This window comes from Apus apus, chromosome Z (assembly GCF_020740795.1).
Source record: "Apus apus isolate bApuApu2 chromosome Z, bApuApu2.pri.cur, whole genome shotgun sequence".
In the NCBI taxonomy this organism is placed as follows: Eukaryota; Metazoa; Chordata; class Aves; order Apodiformes; family Apodidae; genus Apus; species Apus apus.
In genome coordinates, this window is record NC_067312.1 from 15,630,530 (window position 1) to 15,652,555 (window position 22,026).

Consider the following 22,026-nt stretch of genomic DNA (forward strand, 5'->3'; position numbering starts at 1 on the left):
GTGTAAGTTGTGGCCTTGACAGCTGGTTGGCACTCTGGTTGGTTGATTTTTTCTAAAGAAAACTATTTTGTCAATTAGCAGGATTTATATATGATAGATCACAACACTGGTTTCATTTCTGACCATGAAGGGTGGAGATTGTGGCTTTATAAATACTGTTAAAAAGACAATCCTGGTAGGTCCACAAGAACTCTACTTAAGTGGGGAACAGAAGTGTTGTCACAGTAATTTTCCTTTTGAAACCCAGTAGAAAGGATGCTCTTAAAAGAACACTGAAACTGCAAAGACTCAGGTTCTTGTGGAGTTTGAGGATAAATAGAGCGGAAAACAATACTTTCATTCTCTGTAGTTTGTTTTTAAAATTTCACTGGATCTTCTTTGAAGCTGGTAACTCATAGCTCATGATTCATAGCAATAATAAAGCTCTGAATTTCTGAACAAGTAAACATCCTGGCCACAGTAATAAAACAGACACTCTAAAAAGCACAGGAGAAATACTGCATGCCAGAGTGCTCTGAAATACTTAAATTATTCAGTCCTCTTTGGGACCCAAGAAAATATATCATGGTCCAGATGTGCAAAAAGTGAAAATAATGAATAAGCCTCTGTGTAACTTCACAATCTCTGTAAAGAGGAAATCGGGTGGTTCTCATAATGAAGTCTTGTGAAGTATCAGCATGAGTTTCACAGACAATTTTCAGTGTTCACTGATCAGAGTACAGGTAGTAACTCCTCTGATTGCTTTAAGGACTCAACTTTCATTCAGTGCACATGCCCTGGGAGATCACATGGACCTTGTAGCAGGACCTTGTAGGGCTTCTCAGAGATTCACTCCAGGTGTGGAAAGTAACAAATGATCCTCCTAGTAACAGCCTCTGGACGATTTTTGTCTGCTTAGTTTTTATATTGGTATAAAGTAACTAACAGGGAACTTCCCTCTGGACTGAAGAGCAAGATTGCTGGGGATTTTGGGGAGTTTCCTTCAAAGACGTTCAGATAGTTGCTCTGTGGACAGAACTGGCATTTTTCCTTCACTTACTTCACTGACTAAAAACCACACCAAATTCTACTACTTCAAATTTCAAATGAAGATTGATGATTTGTACTCCATGAAAGTCTCCGTAGAGTATGAAGTGGGATTTTTCTGTCATACATGCAAGTGTTACTGCACATAAATCAGGCAGTCATTATTTTAAAGAATGGTTAAAATCTGCAGAAACCAGAAGTAGCTTGACAGTTCCAACAATGGGAAGTACTAGAATTTACAGCTTGACTCTGGTCTCCCAAAAGCACTGTGAATTAAAAGGACCAAATATCTGAAGAACAAGGCCAGATTGCAGGCCAGTAACTTTTTGAGTTACTTCATTCAAATGTAATGAGGGTGTGGATGGGTAATAAATAAAAAGAAACATGAGGATGCATTTGTGCATAACTAGCACTTTCTCAATGATGAAATGCAAAGATTGGGACATAGTGTCATTTGTAAATGAGAATAAACAGCTGTGTCTGTCTAATGAAACCTGGCAGATTCACGGCCCTGTTTTTTGGAGCACTGATTACAGTGGACATAATAACTGAAACCTTGTCAGATTTGTGAGGAAAACTTCAGACTTTCTGTTGCACTGTCATTGTTCTGCAGGTGTCCTTAAATGACGGTGCACTGCGTCATTGCTCTCATTGCTTGCTTGTTTCTTTTCACACTGCCCTTACAGCCACCTGCTTTCACCTCCAGGCTCATACCTCAGTGTATCTTTTGTGTGATTCTGGATCCAAGCAATTTATTCTCTACGCTGTCAGGGTATGTGTGTGCCAGACCAATAAATTATCATCCTCACTGTTTAAACAGGGAGACTGCAGCTTTGCATCAGCTCCCACACACTTCATTTACAGTTTGCTATTTTTATGTTTCTTCTGTCTTTTGCTACCCTTTTCTGTCTTCCTGTCATACACACTTGCGTGCCCTCTCGTACTTTTCTTTCCAAACAGGTCAGCTTCTTTTCTCATCCTTTTTTCCTCCAATGTCTTTGCCCTTCTTTTACCTTCTGTTTTTGTTCCCTTTGTCCCCTCCCACTGCAGACGTGAGCTGTGCTGTAACTTTTCCTCTGTAAGAACTCTCTGGCACGTTTTCCAGCTGTTCGCTCCCACGGTGACGCAACTGCCCGCACCCCAGTCCCCTCTGCCTCTGTCACTGAGGGCTGGGACCTGTCCCCTCTCCCAGGCTCTCCTGGGCTAGTGCCCCTCCAGCACAGCAGCTTCTTTTCAGGAAAGGAGCTCATGTTAAATCAGGGGGAGGAAACAGTCACTTCTAGCCAGGACCAGCGAGGTGTGCCCTAGGGTTACTTTTCCATGAAGGTAGTTGTCACATTGCAGTTCTTGACCCGGGGTTCACACCTTACTCCCCAGATCCTCTTGAGTATTTTCATTTTAGCATCTGGGGAGGTGAGTGTCAGCTTGGAGCCCTGTTTGGGGATGCCAGGCTACACTTCACGTTGTCCTGTTGGAAGTATGTGGGTTCTGGTTCTGAGCACACATCTCTGGTGGGAAGCTAGTGGCTTCAGAAGGGCTGTCTCTCAGCTGGGACATCCCCTCACTGCTGCGTAGTGGCTTTATCATGCTGCATGATGGAGAGCAATGAGTTTGCTTTTAGACAGTTTGTAACTTTGAACTGCGCTTCAGGCTGGAAATGGCTAGTGCATGTGCAAGAGAAAGAGGGGTGTTGGAGATTTTTGTCAGTACTGTAGAGTTTGTTTGCTCTGAGAAGGACATGGAAGACCTTTTGTGATGTTTGCTTATTGCACATGCTGTTTGCCCAGGGGGGCTCATTTGTGCTTCTGTATTTCCTCATATGCCCTAACACGTAATGTTAGTCAATACTGAACATGTAATTTCAATCTGAGTTACAGCTACCTAAGCAATTAAAAGGTAATTGGCAATGGGTTTGTTACATTAACTGACTTCCATTTACTCTCAAGTACTATGACCTCCCGCTCTGCTTCCCTTTATATGTTGTATAGCGATATGTTATATATGTTAAATACATATATATGTAGGGAGGCTAGCTGAAATCATATGATTCCACCACTGCATATGGAGGGCATGATTTGAGAAGCACATGCCAAAGACCATGGAACATGGCACATGCCCACACCCACACTCATCCCTGTACTGTCTCATAGGCAATGGTACTGAGTAATGCTGCATGAATGTTTTTCCCCCCAGGCCTGAAGCTTTATTTGCTTTATTTTGTATGTACTCTTAAGGGCACCACATCAGTCAGCCACATCAGTTTCTGTTCTGCGAACACTCAGTAGCACAGAGTGTGGAAAACAGCACAGCCATTGGACCTTGATGCTGTGGGAAAGCTCGGCTTCTGCAAAGCTTCTATTCTTTAAACTGTGATCATTCTCACTTGACTAAAGAAGGAGAAATTTGTTCTGAAAGAAAGCAACCTGAAAGAGAAGAGCTGCTGCCTCTTCATTCAGTCTTACCAAGCTCCAGGATTGCTTTTTAATTTTTGTGTTCATTGATTACATTGCAAACTTGCTAAAAATTGCTTCTCGCATTTCCCAGAACAGTCTGCATACCCCCCATCTTATGTAGAGATGCCTACATATTATTGCAGAAGTGAAAACATGCTTCTCTTTTATGTTCCTCAGTAAAACACTCATATTTTTATAGAACTATTACAATAGTTAGACTTACTCCATGGGCAAAATACTCTCTATTAAGCAGCATTTCCCTTTAGTTTTCATTACAATACATTATCTTAGAGTAATTAAGCTTAACATTTTTTTCAGTTCACTACTTTATGCAAAAGGATCTTACTTATTACTGATATGAAAGAAATTATCTTCTTTAAAAAAAGAGTTCCAGAACTTTGCTGTTGGCCCTTCATGGACAGGTTGTACCTAAAGCAAAAGCTGAGTTAGAGTAGCAAGCAGCCTGATGACGAAGTGGCCTTGTTGTCTCCACTTGGTCTATACCGCTCTCCGTGTATGTGATGTCTGACAATTTATTACTACTAGACTATACCTATTTAAAATACCATCCACTGTTTCGTTTCATTTCGCTGCACAATTTGAACAAATCAGAATTTCCTGGTACCAGAGAAATCAACCTGCCCTTATTAAAGTAAATTGCCCAACATTTGTTGAGCTTGGTGGATTCGTGAGCAGAATCTAATTGATGGAGCATTCACTTCCAGAGTACAAATTTGAACTACAGTAAATAATACTCCAGGTCTTCATAACTGTTTTCCAATTTTAATGTAGTTAATCTGCCTGTTTACGTTTCCATTTCCATCTTTCCCTGTTATACTCTAGCAAAGACACATTGTGTATGCTTTGAAAGTTGATTACATGAAGATAAATACTGTTGCATAAGGTTTCTTCTGTCACTGATTTGTGTATCGGAACATGTTATTCTTCTATGAGTTCAAGTCTGTTCTAGTTTTGATACATATCACAAGTTCTGATAGCTGAAAATTCTACATAAACCTTCTAAAATTACCACGGTCAGATATACTTCCTTTTGATCAGCAAGAATGTATCCTTTTAAATTTTCCATTTAGTAAGCTTGATTTTTTTATTATTTTGTATTTTTATCTTTCTAAGTCTCATACTATTAAGAGACATTTCTGTACAATGTTAGAAGAAACTTCTTCACTGAAAGGGTAATTAAACACTGGAATAGGTGCCCAGGTAGGTGGTTGAATCACCATTCCTGGAGGTGTTTAAAAGATGTGGTGCTGAGGGACATGGTTTAAGCACTGGACGTTTCCAGTTGGAATAATTCTGTGCTCCACCGTTGTTCCTGCAGAGGTACTAGAGATCTGGTGGCAGTAGGACTTTCCCCAACATGATGATAACCTATTTTGTTACAGCCCACTTACAAACTTCAGTTCTTTGCTCTTCCAGGCTCAAGGCTAGCTCCCTTTGAAGTTAAATTATATTAGAGGGACTTTTAAGCAAAAAAACAACAACACAAAAAAAACCAACCCACAAGGCCTTCTGACACCTCTAGATTTTAGCAATTTTTTTGTTTTATAGTTGATCACTATGTAAGTTCCAGTAAGTTGCAGTCACAGTACCTTATTCTCTTTTCAAAGATTAAAGAATATATAGCATTGAAGCTGTGCTAAATGGAAATTGCAGACTGGTGACCCACAAACAAATGCAAGCAGAAGGGATGGCACGTCTGCATTCCTGATTCTTTCTGTAAACCACACTATTGTTTTAGCTACTGTGTTGGCACAGTTTCTTCTGGCTTAGCTGGAGTTTAGACCATGGCTAATCTGTGGTCATAATATAATGAGAGCAGAATGTGAAGAGATTTTACTCTAGTAGCATAGTTGTGGCAGATAAACATTTGCCTTCAAATAAACCTAGGGGCAGCTCTAGGAACTTTTCGACTGAACTTTTTTGCTAGTCACAGTGGAAGCCACATATTTATGATTTTTCCATGTTTTCTACTGTTGAGTCTGCATATTCAGCTAAGCCATTATCTGGAATTTAGTGAGTGGTTTTATTTATGACAATTTGACCGGAATATATCAAGTAGGAAAAGCTCAAGTGTGTATACATGTTCTGTGTTGGTTTTCTAGTCTATTTAAAATCTCAGTTTGACAGCCTTTACTTCCAGTACCCTGCTGCCTTTATGCCTAAATGCATTCAGCCAAGTTATTGTGTTAATTTATCAGATTCTGGTACAGTTTGTTCAGGAGATGGAGCTCACACGGGGTCTTGTACAATGTTGATAATTGACTTGTGTGGGAAACAAGGAATTCAGGAAATGTACCCCAAGAGTGCCAAGCCTTATACGAGTCAATATGACTAAGTTTCCTCCAGTTAGTAACAAAAACTTGCAGTTTTGAAGGCTGGAATCCTCACATAGAAACTGGAAACAATTGATGAGATGATAATTTTTCTTACAAGTGGAACTGGTCATCATATCTATATATATATATATATATAGATATATATAAACAACTGGTAAACCAAGACTGTATGAATCCCAAGCAAAACTACTCCCTGCTCAAAAATTGTAGTGGCCGTGGAAGAAGCACCTATGAGACAAATTAAGAGTCCTGTCATGAGGAATTGCAAAAGAAAGTGGGATCTTAGGCATACTCCTCTGAAGTTAGGGTGTTAAAGGCAAAGTGTTAATCTGTGTTCTATATGCATTGCTAGTCCTCTCCAGTGTAACTGATGCCACTTCTGGCTGTCTTATGATCAGTTTTCCTAGAAAAGTTTGTACATCTTACAGTCCTTAATTTACCTTGTATATAAAACTGGTTAAGTTCATTATTAAGACATTGTAAAGCCCATGTCTAAGATCCTGCTGGACCTCTCAAAATATAAGTGAAGTTTCATTCCATTCAGTTCATTTTATGGTATTAAAATGTGAGTGTGACTTTATTTACCTCTGCAGATTAGGACATGGTCTGCATGGGCCTTAAATATTACACGTTCTAGCTATAAATATAGTACAGGCATCAGCAGAAATATTCTAATTTAGCAGGGTTTTCCAGTGTATAATTTTCTCAATTTTTTAACCTGTTTCAGTAAAAATAGCTAAATTTGTTCTTGATGCATGTGGCTCAGGATAGAAACAGGAAAAGATGTAACATATAATTCCTTGTACACTGTTTATAGAAAAAGGGAGAGACTCCTGTCTTGTTGATTATAGGTGTCGTGGTTTGGGCCCAACACTACAACAAAGAACCAGCCCCCAGCCCCTTTGCCGCTCACTCAACTCCCCTCCCCCCTTCACACACATTCTGGGATGAGGAGGACAAAGGCCAACTAGAAGCTCATGGGTCCAGACAAGGACAAGGAGGGTTCTTCACCGATTAAGGTCCCGGGCAAAACAGACTCAACTTGGGGAAAAAACAATAATTTAATTTCACACTCATCAAACACACACAGGACACAGACAACACACGGAGCAGGGCTTGCATATGTTACCCCACCCCTCCCTTCTTCCTCAGGCCCAAATCACTTTGTTCCCGGTTTCTCTCCCTCCTTCCCCCCAGCGGCACAGGGGGACAGGGGATGGGGTTTAGAGTCAGTTCACAGGCTGGTGGTTCCTGCTGCCCCTTCCTCCTCAGGAAGAAGGATTCCTTACAGTCCTTCCCTGCTTCCCCACGGGGTCCCTCCCATGGGAGAGAGTCCTCCACCAACCTCTCCTTCATGAGTCCTTCCTATGAGGTCCGGAGCTGCTCCAGCCTGGGCTTCCCACAGAGTCACGGGCGCTTTGGGAACAAACTCCCCTGGTGCTGGGGTCTTCCAGAGCTGCCTCATCAGAGTCCACTGGCAGCAAATCCACTGGCCACAAAATCCAGGTCCAGTGGCCAAGTTCAGCCCTCCTGGTGCCCCCAGTGAATGTTCCACCACATTCCTCCACGAGTACAGGGGGACAGCCTGACATCTCACCACAATTTGCAGGGAAACTTCTGCTTGGGCACCTTCTTCCCCTTCTTCCTCATAAACCACCGGGACCTTCAGCCCAGCACTACCTTTCACCTCTCCAGCTCAGCTCTTCTTTGTTTCCACCTACTAACTGCTGACTCTGCTTAGGTCTTGTCTCAGCTCTTTCATATGTTGATCGCTGAGACGCATCTATTGTCCCTCTGATGGCTCCTTGGCTCGTTTTGGAGCAGGGGGAGCTTCTCAGCTTCTTACCGGAGCCACCCCTGCGGCCCCTCCCCCACTACCAAAAATCCCTCCAAACCCACCAGCACGAAAGTATTATGCAATTGAGGCAACTTTACTCACATCTTAGATGCAAAATTTCCTTCTTTTCTTCATTTTGTTTTTATACAATAGTTTTATTTTCAATTAAAAAGAAAATAAAGTTCAAGTTTTAAAGCTGGGACGTTCATACATTTAAAAATGTATAAATGTAATACTGTTCTTGAATCTTTGTTTTATTTTGGATCTGTGTTATGACAATTTGCAGTTTCATGACCATGTGCTGTTTTTAACAAAGATTTATACCATGGTAAAATTGTTTGATGGATGACGTAAAAATGTGTAAAAGCCTAAATGAAGGTCTATCAAAAGCATTTTGGGGTTTAGGTTAAAGATCTCATATGTGGAATACCATCTCAAACAAAATTAGGCACAGTAGTCAAAATGTTTTGTTTCAATATTTTCTGAAAAAGAACAGTTATTTTTTTTTTCTATTTCCTGCAACACTTCATTTAAAAAAAAAATCTGTTTTAAAAATAAATTTAAAGTTCTATGAAATAGAACATGCTGTCAAAGAAAGAGGAAAAAAAGAACTTCTGTTTAAATCTTTACATCAAATATCAGTTGTTTTTGGAAAGAATAATTCTATATGCTTGGGTAAGGGGGAGGACATTCCACCTAACTTAAGAAATCTCTTATTTACATGCGTATGTTCAGGCCCTGTTCAATGTCCAAAGTGTGAAATGAGGCAATGATATGGGATCAGCAAAACAAAAATCCATAATATCCATGTATTAGTTACCACCTGATGTGGATACTCACAGTGTATGATGTAAAGCACACAGTTTGAACCGTTAAGCTCAAGAAGGACAAATTGCTCTGGCATTGAGTGTCTGTGTCTGTTTGAGCCATAAATAAAGGATTCAGCCTGCAGGAAGGCTGCAAAATCCTCATGTGTAGGAGGAAGCATCTGGTGCTTGTGGATGTCTGCACCTTAGTACTTTTTCCGACTTTGAGTATAAATATTTTGTACCAAATATTATCATAGAATTACAGAATGGTTTGGGTTGGAAAGGGCCCTTAAAGGTCATCCAGCCCAACCCCCTGCAATAAGCAGGGACATCTTTAACTCAATCAGACTGCTAAAAGCACCCTCCAGCCTGAACTTGAATGTTTCCAGGGATGGGGCATCTACCATCTCTCTGGGCAACATATTCCAGTGTTTCACCACCCTCATCATAAAATAAGTTTATTCTAGTCTGAAATTCTGATAATCACAGTTGTAATACTGCAAAAACATCTGCAAAGAACTTTGCATGCAGAGTTCCAGTAGCTTCATGTCTCTCCCTAGGCAGAGATCATTTCACCAGTCTTAAATCCCTGACTCATATGTGAACTTTACAGAATCACAGAATCACAGAATTACCTTATTTGGAAAAGACTTTCAAGATCATGAGTCCAACCATTAACACTGACAAGTCCTTAAATAAACCATATCCCTAAGTACTACATCTGTATGACTCTTAAATACGTCGGGGGATGGTGACTCCACCACAGCCCTGGGCAGCCTGTTCCAGTGCCTGATAACCTTTCAGTGAAGAAATTCTTCCTAGCATCCAACCTAAACCTCTCCTGGGGCAATTTCAGGCCATTTCCTTTTGTTCTATCACTTGTAACATCGCTGAACAGACTGATCTCCCCCTCTTTACAGTCTCCTTGCAGGTTGTTCCCCTCAGCCTCCTTTTCTCTAGGCTAAACAGCCCCAGCTCCTCCTCATACGACACATGCTCTAAACCCTTCATCAGCTTTGTTGCCTTTCTTTGGACATGCTCTAGTAGCTCAATGTCCTTTCTGTAGTGAGGGGCCCAAAACTGCACACAGCAGTCACGGTGTGGCCTCACCAAGGCCAAGTATAGGGGCAAGATCCCCTCCCTGTTCCTGGTAGCCACACAATTCCTTATACAAGCCAGGATGCCCTTGGCCTGCTTGGCCACCTGGGCACACTGCTGGCTCACGTTCAGCTGGCTGTCAATCAACACTCCCAGGTCCCTCTCTGCTGTGCAGCTCTCCAGCCACTCCTCCCCAAGCCAGCAGAGCTGCTGGGTGTTGTTGTGGCCAAAGTGCAGGACCCAACATTTGGTCTTGCTGAAACTCATGCAATTGGCCTTGGCTCATCAAAGCCTGTCCAGGTCCCTCTGCAGAGCCACCCTACCCACAAGCACGTAAACACTTCCACTGTTTAGTGTCATCTTCAAATTTACTATGGGTGTCCTCTGTCCCCTCTTTAGATCATTGATAAAGATGTTGAACAGGAGCAGCCCCAGTCCTGAGTCCTGGGGAACACTCCTCGTCACCGGCCACCAACTGGATTCAACTCCAGTAACCACAACTCTTCAGGCCTCGCTGTCCAACCAGTTTTTAACCCAGGAGAGCATGTGCCCATCCAAGCCACGAGCAGCCAGTTTCTCTAGGAGAATGCTAAGGGAAACCATGTCAAATGCCTTGCTAAAGTCAAGATAGGCAACATCCACAGCCTTTCCCTCATCCCATTAGCAGGTCACCCTGTCATAAAAGAAGATCAGGTTAGTAAAACAGGACCGGCTTTTCATAACCTGTGCTGACTGGGCCTGATCACCTGGTTATCCTGCACGTGCTGCATGACAGTACTCAGGAGGATCTGCATCAGCTTCCCCAGCACCAAAGTCAAACTGACAGGCCTGGATCATCCTTCTGTCCCTGTTCATATATGGGTGTCACATTGGCTGACTTCCAATCTGTTGCTACCTCCCTGGTCAGCCAGGACTGCTGATAAATGATAAAGTGGCCTGGTGAGCACCCCTGGCAGCTCTCTCAGCACCCTTGGGTGTTATCCCATCCAGTCCCGCAGACTTGTGTGTGTCTGCGTGGTGCAGCTGATCACTGACCATCTCGTCCTGGAGTGTGGGGGGTCATTGTGTTCCCAGTCCCTGTCTCCTGGCTTGAGGGGCTGATCTCCCTCAGTACAGCTGGTTGTATTGCTAAAGATTGAGGCAAACAAGGTGCAAAACACCTCTGCCTTTTCCTCATCCTTTGTTACCATGTTGTTTCCTCCTGCATCTAAGAAGGGATGGAGGCTCTCCCTGGTCTTTCTTTTGCTATCAATATATTTGTAGAAGCGTTTCTTGTTACCTTTTAACTCAGAAGCCAGATTAATTTCTAGCTGGGCTTTGGACCCTCTGGTTTTCTCCCTGCACAGCCTCACAACATCTTTGTAGTTGTCACAAGTGACCAGACCCTTCTTCCAAAGGCCATAAACTCCATTTTCCCCTCAGTTGCAGCCCAAGCTGCCTATTCAGCCAGGCAGACCTTCTAAGCCACCGACTCGCCTCACGGCACAACGGGACGAGCTGCTCCTGTGCCTGTACGAATTCCTTCTTAGAAAGTATCCAGCCTTCCTGGACTGTACCCTTAGGAACTACTTCCCAAGGGCTTCTATCAAGTAGCCTCCTAAGGAAGTCAGGGTCTGCCCTTGAGACATCCAAGGTGGCAGTTGTGCTGCTCCCCTCCTGACGTCTCTAAGAGCAGAGAGCTCTCATTTCATGTGCACTGTGCCCTAGACGGCCTCCAACCCTTACGTCAAGTGTCAAGGGCAAGTGACCATGAGATTTCTCCCTAGTCCTTGTAGAGTTTCTCATTTGCCTCTGCCCTGGTTGGGTGGTGTATAGCAGAGTTGCACATGCATTGCCATTAGGCTGCAGTTCAGCTCTGCTGACGTGTCAGATCTTCCTGAGGGACCAGGTCCTTCTGGGGAAGTCTGGAAGTTAATGATTGTGAAGTTGTTACAATACACTGGCCACACCTCACATCCGTGTGTTTGCAGGGCTCAGGAGTGCGTCTGAAATGTGGGGTTTTGGTGATACACTGGGACACAATCATAGGAGGAAGGAGTCTTACATGTGTCATTGATCATATTCTCAGAGGAAGAACAGTCTCGCAGAGCATCTTAGGAGAGGCCAGCAAGGCTCCCTGGGCTTGCTGGGCCAGTGTTAGGACAGGTATCCTGACTGTGGATGGGAATGGAAGCCTGAGCTTTGCAAAGTCTCAGATGATCTTTGTGTAGTCTGGGATTCGTGTGCTGAGCAGCCTGTTACATTGACCCACCAACACAACACTGCAAAGTGCTTGTGTAATGTCAGGGTAACAGAGGCAGAAATGCAGTGGCTTGCAGCAGCTTTGAAGACTCACAGACTTCATTCCAGGGGGAATTTTACCTACAGCAAGTTTTCTTCCCAGGAAGTGCAGCCACATATTAGCCACATATTAGCAAAGCAGTACCACCTGCATCGCTGGTAATGCTGAGACATCTTCTGCAGTTTTCAGGCCTGTAATTCTTTTATTTCAAATAGATTTAGGGTGCTGGGACCTCTCAGGCACCAGCCTGAGCCACAGCTGCTGGCCCAGCTGTGGCTCTGCTGGCCCCTGAAGTACCCTGCCAGTGTCACTGCTGGTGGGGTGGCTTCTTGCTGGGCTGGGAGGGCTCCTCAGGGCTGCCAGCCTTCCTTTTTGGGGCTCGGCGGGGCCTCCCGTTGGAGCAGCTGCTGCCCCTGCTGGAAGTGGAAGGCCGGGGCCCAGCCCCGTCTGGGTCCTCCCGTGGCTCTTCTTGCTCCCCATGGGTGGGAAGAGAGGCATTTGGGGGGCTGCTGGGCCCCCCCTGAAAGTCTGGGCTGGGGCCAGCATGGCTGTCCTGCTGGCCCAGCCGACGTCGGGCCTCTGCGTTGCACCGGCGCGCGATGGTGTCAACGAGCCGGTGGACGAAGCTCCTGGTGCGCCGGCCCAGGGAGGCCCGGAGCAGCTGGATCAGAACCTCCTCCTCCGGGCCGAAGTAGCGCAGGCTGGATATGACGAGGTTCTGCGCTGCTGCTGCTGCTTCCTGGGCATCCTCCAAGAGCTGCCCCAGCTCCTGCTGCAGCCAGGGCAGCAGGGGACGGAGGACAGCCGGGTAGATGCGGAAGATGGATGCCCAGACACAGGTGTAGAAGCCGCCCACAGTAGCCATGGGCCGGGGCCCTGCAGCTGGAGGCCAGAGCGTTGTGGGCTGGTGGAGGCCCTGGGCGGCTGGGTGTCCAGGAGCTCCTCCTGTCACGCGGGCAAGTGGTGGTGCTGCAGGAGGCGGGATGACGTGCTCCTCAAAGTCGTCATCTGCCCGCACTGAGTGCAAGATGGAGCTCACTATTGTCTTGCAGAGAGGGCACTCGTGCTTGCCCTCGGCCCACCGCACAATGCACGGGTAGCAGAACTGGTGGAGGCATGGCAGGACAAAGCTGGCCTCCTCCCAGTTGTCCAGGCATATTGGACAGTGGTTCTCCAGCTCCATGGCCATGCTCTCCACGTGCTGCCGTGGGCAGGGGGCAGCTGGGGATGTTGAGCTGCTCCCTCTCATGGGCCCTGCAGCAGCAGGTGTCACACTAGAAGAGAGGCCACAGTCATTGCTGGACCAGGGAGGGGTGGAAGAACTGTCCAGGACCCTTCAGTGAGGAAGCCCTTCCAGCTCCCCAGGGTGAGGTTTCCTGGCACAGCTCACCTCTGCTGCTGCGAGCGTGCTTCCTGGGTGTCCCTGCCACCTGAACCAGGCAGGGCCAGGGAAAATCCTTCAAGGGCTCTGAGGTCAGGCACTGAGAGTTGCAGTGAAGAACTAACTCCCCGAGTGTGACCTCAGCAACAGCCTCGCACGATGCTCCAACCTCGCGTCCTTGCTCAGCTGGAGAGTGGGCACAAGCCAGCTGGGTGGGATATAAGCAGAGAGGGATGCTGGTCACCTGCAGACATCATAGTCTGTCCCTTGGTGACATCAGTATCCATGGCTCAGTGGTGTCACCAGCCATTGCTTGGGGACATCAAAATGGCCGTCCTTGCCTGCAGCAGTCACACAGGTGTCCAGCATTACTGCAACACCACTGCCCACTCCATCCCCACATCTCTTGTCTTGTGCTTGGGATCAGTGTTTCAGGCCATCTCCTGAGGTCTTGGCCTTGTGTTCCCAGGGCCTGCTCAGGTGTGCACAGCCCAGCACTGCTGGCCAGCCCTCTGGGCTCCCCTGCTTCCTCCCACGGTGGGTCGCAGGCAGCACTTGGCTGGCTCTCGGGGATCAGAGCGTATGTCTGCTCCCAGCCCCAACCCCTGGGTGTCTGTTTGCTGAGGGTGGCTGCACCAGGCAAGTCCCTCTTCCAGGTGGCTTTTTGTGTTCAGTTCCTGATGCCCCTTGGGCTGGGGTGGGGCGGGATGGGGTCCTGCCCTCCCCGAGTTAGAGTCTGCAGAGTGAGGGGAGTCACAGCACCACAGAGCCCTGTTTTCGCGAAAGAGGAGCTGTTACCTGCTGTCCAAGAAGCCAGTCCACACACAGAGTTGAGATATTTGGTGTAATGCCCAGTTCTGCGCAGAAAAGGGAGTAGGATGGTATTCAATAAAGCAAGCTGAGTTTCCGGAAACACGAGTACTACTTTTATACCCAAAAACATGAGAAAGAACTTTGTCTCTTACATTATTCTGTCACTCGCACACCTGATCGGTTGGCTAATTCCTCACTTCATTTAAAGTGGCAATGGTAAAAAATTTCACGACGCATGCTTGAAGAATAAGGGGGTTGCTGTTAGTAGGGGTCCCTCTAGCCTGTGGGTGTGAATTTTCGTATGCTAATGGCTTATTGATATAGCAATACAGTGATTTCAGTTACTGAGTCGTTTTCGTCTCAGTGCTCAAGGCTGTGAGCAAGATAAGCTGTGGGGAGAGCTCCTTTCTGTCCCTTTCATCTCTCTAGCAGGTGTCTAGCAGGCCTGTCTCAAGGCCAGCGTGTTGACTACTTGGGGTGTGTTTTCTCTAACTGGAATCTGGTTTTGTCTAATTGTTACTGTTAGCTGGGCCCTGATTTTGTTCTGCGTGTCCTTTCTGTTAGCTTTTATGTGATCTTTTTCCCAAGTGTGATCTTTCCCCCAAATTTGACTTATTTCAATTAGTAAGTGAAATAAGTTGTGACATCAGCCCAGCATCTCTGCCTGCCATGAGCCATCAGAGCACTGGTCGGTGCCTTCCCAGCAGTGCTGTTTGGGACAGGGAAGCAGGAGGCCAGGAGTGCAGTGCCCAGGCCGGCTGGGGCTGCCACCCACCCCCATCCCAGGCTGCAGCTGCTGCCCCGGGGGCTGGCCAGGCCTTTCCTGGGGGCTCTGTGGGCCAGCACAAGCCCCAGCGTGGCTGCTGCTGTGGGCATGGCTCCAGTGTGGTCTCCTGCCCAGGACTGAGCACCCAGACAGTTCCCAAGTCTGTGTGTGCCTGACCACGACCCAGCGGGGCCAGTGCCTGCAAAGGGACTCACCTTCATTACCTTGTTTCATTCTGCATCTAGATAGAGGCTCTCCCTGGTCTTTCTTTTGCTATCAATATATTTGTAGAAGCGTTTCTTGTTATCTTTTACCTCAGAAGCCAGATTAATTTCTAGCTGGGCTTTGCACCCTCTGATTTTCTCTCTGCATAATCTCACATCTTTGTAGTTGTCATGAATGGCCAGACCCTTCTTCCAAAGGCCATAAACTCTCCCTTTTTCCCCTCAGTTGCAGCCCAAGCTGCCTATTCAGCCAGGCCGGTCTTCTATGCCACCAGCTCACCTTATGAGCTTATTTCTCAGGAAGTCCCTTATGGAGAAATTTTCTTAAATAATTGATCTTTTTTTCCAGGTAGTCAATGAAAAGTAATAGACACTTCCATGTGCATGCTATCTCCGTCTGGAAGCTTTCCAGGCCAAATAGGAAACATTGGCATTAGACCCTCAAAAATCAGGAAAGAATTTTGAAGGACTTATTTTGAAAGGAGTGAGTCATACCTGCACCTTTTATTTTAATTTTCCTCACAATGGTTGATGATGCTGACTAAATTGTAGCAGTCATTCCATGGCCCTACATAATTTCAGTTTTGACAAAGAAGAAAAATTATCGCTGTAGATGCAGCACATGGTAGAACAGGCACATGTCTGGAGCTGCCCTTAACTCTGTTAGAGCAAGGTTATATCTACACAAAGTCATACACAAACCTGAATTCAATTCAAGGTAGCTACTCCAGTGAGTTAGACACATTGCACAACAGCTCAGCTGCATCTACTAAGCTGTGGTTAGTCCAGTGCTGAGGCTACACAGTACTACACTTTCCTTGAAGCAAGTTCAGGGCTAATTCAGGTGTATCTGTACTGAACTAATCACACACACCCTGACCAGCTGGTCAGAAGAGGTGATTCCCCCCACTGTGTTTGGTGCTGGTGTGGCCTCACCTTGAACACTGTGCAGTTGTGGGCCCCAGAGTTTTAAGAAGGATGTGACGGTCCTTGAATGCATCCAAAGGAGGGTAACCAATCCAGTGAAAGGGTGGAGGGAGTGTCCTGTGAGGAGCAGCTAAGGACTCTGGGCTTGTCTAGTTTATAGAGAAGGGGGCTGTGGGGTGACCTTATGGCTCTCTACAGCTTCCTAAGAAGAGGATGTAGAGTAGGAAGTGCTGAGCTCTTCTCCCTGGTATCCAGTGATAGAACACATGGGAATGGTTCAAAGCTGTGGCAAGGGAGGTCTAGAGTGGACATGGGCTAGTGTTTCTTTACCAAGAGGGTGGTCAAACACTGAAAGAGGCTTCCTAGCAAGGTGGTCAATGCCCTAAGCCTGTCAGTGTTTAAGGAGCATTTGGACAAATCCCTTAATAACATGCTTTAACCTTTGGTTAGCCATGAAGTGGTCAGGCATTTGGACTAGATGTTCATTGTACATCCCTTCCAGCTGAAATTGTGTAGTCTGTTCTATCCAACTATAGCTCTAGGGTTGGCAGATAACCAAACTGTGTATCATGCTCTGATACTAACACTTCTTATGCTGCACAAAAAGAGAGCTACACCCGACTTTCAGATTTGGATTCCTACAGGTGTAGTCATCTACATATATGCAAGTAAGAGAAATTTAAATTCTGCCTTGTTATCAATAATGAATTGGAAGAAAAGTTAATTATTCATTAAAAATGCTGACTTTCATTTTAACAGCAGATCAGTCTGGCTTATGCTTTTGTTGAATGTGTCTCCTTCTGTCCCCTGCCATTTTTCCTGACAGACCTTCTGCGGTGGCCACAAATCAGCAAATGCAGATCACCTGAACTGGAGACATTTTCATGTTATTGGACTGATGGAAATATTTATAACCTCACTGCTCCAGGAACAATACAGCTATTGTACATGAAAAGGTAATAATATGGAAAGAAAAAAAGAAAGAGGAAAAGAGAGAGAAGTCTTGTATTTTGCTATGCTTGATAGCTTATTGCTGTTAATTTTTTGCCATTATAAGAGCCATGCTGGTTTTAAGAGCATAGAACAGTTTTAACTGCATATTTTTCAATGTCAAGATTTCTTGTTATTATTAAGCAATTTGCAGCAACAAGCATTACTTGGCAGGTAACTAAGAATGCATTCTTAATAAACTTAGGTCCAGGTTGCAGAATCCAAACCTGAACACTGTATGGCTTGGGAAAAGAGATTCTAATAGGGAACTTCAGTTTATTCCTTATCAACCTAACTTGCAGCTGTGAGATTTGCTATAACTGTGTGCAGATGTGAAGTTTGGATTCAAGCACCCTTCACATTTGTATTAAAATTTTATAAAGCTCACATTGATCATTTCCTAGATTGAAGTCTGAATGTGCAGGTCCAGGCAAAAAGGCTGCTTTTTGACTGGGGATTTCATTTCACTGAGTCCTGTTCAATTCTGATTCACATTCTACTTAAGCTTTTGTAATTTTCAGATCATTACAATTATTAGCCTGAAAGAGGACATAGACATTGCCAGTAATGGCTATTAAGAAAAGCAGGCCTTTTGTTCACCAGAATAGGAGATGAATTTCTGTTCCATCTACTGTAGTAAATTTCAACCTTTTTGATCTACAGACACTTTGTACTGGTGATGATATATTTGCTTAACAAACAAGCCTAAGGGCAAGGCTTGCTTTCTTATTTACTCTTCTAAGACCTCTCAGAAACATAGGAATCAAAGTTAAAAGCACTATTTCATCATAAATATTTAGCTGACAATTGTCAGTGGCTTGTACCATGAGGGTACAAACTTTAAAAATTAGTTAAACTCTATGATAAAGCAGTACCACATACGTTCAGCAAATCACGTTTCATCTTTGTCCTATACATTAGAATACTGCAGTAGAAGATGTGAATTGAACATCCACATTGGGAACATCCACATGAGAAAAAGTCCTCAGGGACAAGGGAGCAGAAGAGAGCTGGCAGATCTTTAAGGATGCTTTACATAGGACACAAGAGGTTTCAAACCCTAGGTGTAAGAAATCAGGCAAGGAAGGCAAGAGACCATCGTGGCTGAGTCGAGACCTGCTGGTCAAACTAAAAGGCAAGATGGACCTACACAGGCAGTGGAAGAAAGGGCAGGTGTCCTGAGAAGGGTATAGGGACGCTGCCTGGTTATGTAGGGATGAGGTCAGGAAGGCCAAGGTGCAGCTAGAACTGAACTTGGCAAGAGATATAAAGAAAAACAAGAAGGGCTTCTACAGGGATGTAAACCAGCAAAGGAAGGTTAAAGAAAACGTAACCCCCTGATGAGCCACAGTGGTGAAATGGTAACAACAGATGAGTGTCACGACCTGCATTGGGCAACCCAAGGAGATCCAGACTGGACCCCCTTGCTTTCTAAATTCCTTCTCAGAGAGGAGCCTCAGTGCGGCTGAATCCAACCTTAGTCTCAGACCTGGCCCTTCCAGGGAGAGTGATTAACATGTCACGGTCTGAGGAAATGCTTGACTGTCTGATACCCCTTGCTCAGATTAAGGTGAAAACACTCAAGGTCTGTATTTGAATATTAGGTTTACTTAAAGCTATAGAAGGAATACGGATACTTCAATTATTAACTTAGGTTGCACGATCATAAAAGCTGACAATTAGATCACAAGGGTACAGTACATGTAATTTTAAGCTGCACAATCTGAGAAAAAATCGTGGTTAGGCCTTGTGTTTGCTTAATGATGTTAGGAAGACAGAGAGAGAGAGAGAGTAGAAGTTTGGAGAGAATAGATAATAGAAAAATCACCAGTCCTGGATCCAGTGTTGGGCCAGCCAACGGGGGAGAGCTGGTGTCATTGAGGCTCCCAAAGCCCACCATTGCAGCCCCCTGTTCTATAGGCTTAGTTTCCTTGTTTCACAAGGATGAGCAAGTGTGTTTGAGTCATAAGTCTGAGCAGCTGAAGTGGACCTCCCCCCTTTCCGCCTCCGCCCCTAGATCCTTAATCTCAATCGCTGTACCCGCAGGCTGCAGGGCATATGCAGACTATCATCGTTGTCTCCATCCTCTCAGGCCTTTTGGGATGAAAACAAGACTTTTTTTAAGGGGTTAAAATGGGGTTTCAACACCAATTCCAGCAAGTATAGGTCCTGAGGGCTGGTCCCTCACAGCTATGAGAAGGTGGAGATTCTCAACAATGTTTTGGCCTCAGTCTTCACTGGCAACTCTTCTCCTCTTGACTCTCATGTTGATTTCCCACAAGATGGAGACCAGAGATACAAAGTCCCCCCCCACTGTAAGCATAGACATGGTTCGTGAACATCTGAGGAACCTGAAGATATACAAGTCCATGGAACCTGATGAGATGCATCCCAGAGTCCTGAGGGAATTTATGGATGTAGTTGCCAAGCCACCCTCCATGATACTTGAAAAGTCATGGCAGTCAGGTGAAACCCCTGGTGACTGGAAGAAAGGACATATTAACACCCATTTTTTAAAAGGGTAGAAAGGAGGACCCTGGGAGCTACTGACCTGTCCGCCTCACCTCTGTGCCTGGGAAGATCATGAAACAGATCCTCCTAGAAGACAAGCTAAGGCACATGAAGAGCAGGGAGGTGATTCAAGACAGCCAACATGGGTTTACCAGGGGCAAATCCCGCCTGACCAACCTAGTAGCTTTCTACAATGGTGTGACTGCATCAGGCAACAAGGGAAAAGCAGTGGATGTCATCTATCTAGACTTCTGCAAGGCCTTTGACGTGGTCCCCCACAGCATCCTTCTCTCTAAATTGGAGAGATATGGATTTGCTGGGTGGACTGTTCAGTGAATAAGGAACTCCCTGTATGGTCACATCCAGTGTGTGGTGGTCAATGGCTCTAAGTCCGGATGGAAAACCCTGACAAGTGGTGTCCCTCAGGGATCCATACTGGGACCATTGTTGCTTAATATCTTCAATAATGATATTGACAGTGGCACTGAGAGCACCCGCAGCAAGTTTGCTGATGACACCAAGCTGGGTGGTGCAGCTGATATGCCAGAGGGATGGGATGCCATCCAGAGGGACCTGGGCAAGCTGGAGAAGTGGGCCCAGGTGAACCTCATGAGGTTCAACAAGGCCAAGTACAGGCTCCTGCCCCTGGGCCGAGGTAAGCCAAGTTATGAATACAGGCTGGGGGAGAACTCACTTGAGAGCAGCCCTGTGGAAAAGTACCTGGGGGTACTAGTGGATCAAAAGCTGGACATGAACCACCAATGTGCAGTTGCAGCCCAGAAGGCCAACTCCGTCCTGGGCTGTATCAAAAGAAGTGTGGCCAGCAGATCGAGAGAGGTGATTCTGCCCCTCTACTCTGCCCTGGTGAGACCTCACTTGGAATACTGTGTCCAGCTCTGGTGCCCCCAGCACAGGAAAGATGTGGACCTGTTGGAACGTGTCCAGAGAAGGGCCACAAAAGTGATCAGAGGGCTGGAGCACCTCTCTTATGAGGACAGGCTGAGGGAGTTGGGGTTGTTCAGTCTGAGAGAAGGCTCTGGGGGGACCTCATAGTGACCTTCCAGTACATGAAGGGGCCTACAGGAAGGCTGGGGAGGGACTTGTTATAAGGTTTTGTAGTAAGGACAAGGGGTAATGGTTTAAAACTGAAAGAGGAGAGATTTAGGTTAGAGATCAGGAGGAAATTCTTTCCTGTGAGGGTGGTGAGACACTGGAACAGGTTACCCAGAGAAGTTGTGGAAGCTCCATCCCTGGAAGCATTCAAGGCCAGGTTGGATGGGGCTCTGAGCAACCTGATCTAGTGGGAGGTGTTGCTGCCCATGCAGCGGAGTTGGAACTTAATGATCTTTAAGGTCCCTTCCAAATCTAACCATTCTGTGATTCTATGATTAAAAATACTTGTGTGTCAATGTGTAAACTACTTTTAAGGCTCAGGACTGATCTCGATCATCTAACCCTGTCTCCTACTTAACACAAGCCATAGTATGTGACCACATACACCTTTTCAAGTCCTGACTCTGGCAGACCTGCAGCATTTCCTTTAGAAAAGGGTCTAGTCTCATCAGCTAGTGGTAGAAATCCTTCTTATTCAATTTAAGTAGCATCTGCCTTTTTGCTTCTTAAGCACCCACTCCAGTATTAAATGCTGCACTTGGCATAATTGATTTAGCTTAATCCTCCTATACAGCCTCAATGGCTCTTAGTAAGAAAAGGCATTTATAATATATTTTTAAAAACCAAGACTGATATTTTATAATCCCTGTTCAGTCTATATTAGGGCTGAAAGATACTATCTTGATAAAGAACAGCAACAGCAGATCTAAAGTGGTTTCAGAAATACTGAATAAATGTCTGACACTTTTGTACTTTGTTCATTGCCATTTTGCTTTTACTGAAGATTTTTTTGGTTTTGTAACTGCTGCGTAGTTTCAGCTTGGCTGTATGAAAGTGACTGTACATAAGTAGCAGTGTTTTTCAGTCTGAGAGTTCATGCCACTTTTTATAATATAGTCTGCTGGTTAGTCTTTTTCTAAGAGGTGAAATTAATGTCATCTTCCCAGCTACATATCTTTTATTTATAAAGAACATTTATGAATTTTTTAACAAAGTCAGAATGGAAAAATCTAGGACATTTCTTGCTAGTAGTTCCAAGCCTATGTTTTAGAAGTTCTGTATCCCAAGGAATTTAGCCCTTCCTCACTCATGGAACTACATTTCTCTTCCCTTTGTTCACATCCTGCAGTGCTGGGTTGATTTGTGCCAGCTTTCCTGCAGCATCCACCCTTGCACCCTCCTGTGTGAGTGATCAATGCTCCAGTGCTACATCCCAATTCAGCTGCCGAGGGCAACACATTCCCCTGTCCTTGGGCTTTGCAGGTGCTGATCTGCCCAAGGACTGGCTTTTGCTGTTTCAGACCTCATTGTATAGATGGGCATGCTACTGCAAGTTAACTTTGCCTGAACAACAGTTGCTTAAATGCACATCAGATTGACCCAAGTTTGTGCTTGCTGGTGGTCATGAGCACCTACCAGCATAGCAAGATGTGTTCTCTG

General features: G+C 45.3%; 1 protein-coding gene across 3 annotated transcripts in view; it reads left to right on the plus strand.

Moving 5' to 3' along the window:
* GHR (growth hormone receptor) overlaps window positions 1–22,026 on the plus strand; it is a 137,907-nt gene that overhangs the window by 101,880 nt on the left and 14,001 nt on the right. For all 3 annotated transcript variants that reach the window (XM_051641913.1, XM_051641912.1, XM_051641911.1), the window contains one exon: window positions 16,799–16,928. In XM_051641913.1, coding sequence (XP_051497873.1) covers window positions 16,799–16,928 — 130 coding nt within the window. The remainder of the gene's footprint in view (window positions 1–16,798; window positions 16,929–22,026) is intronic.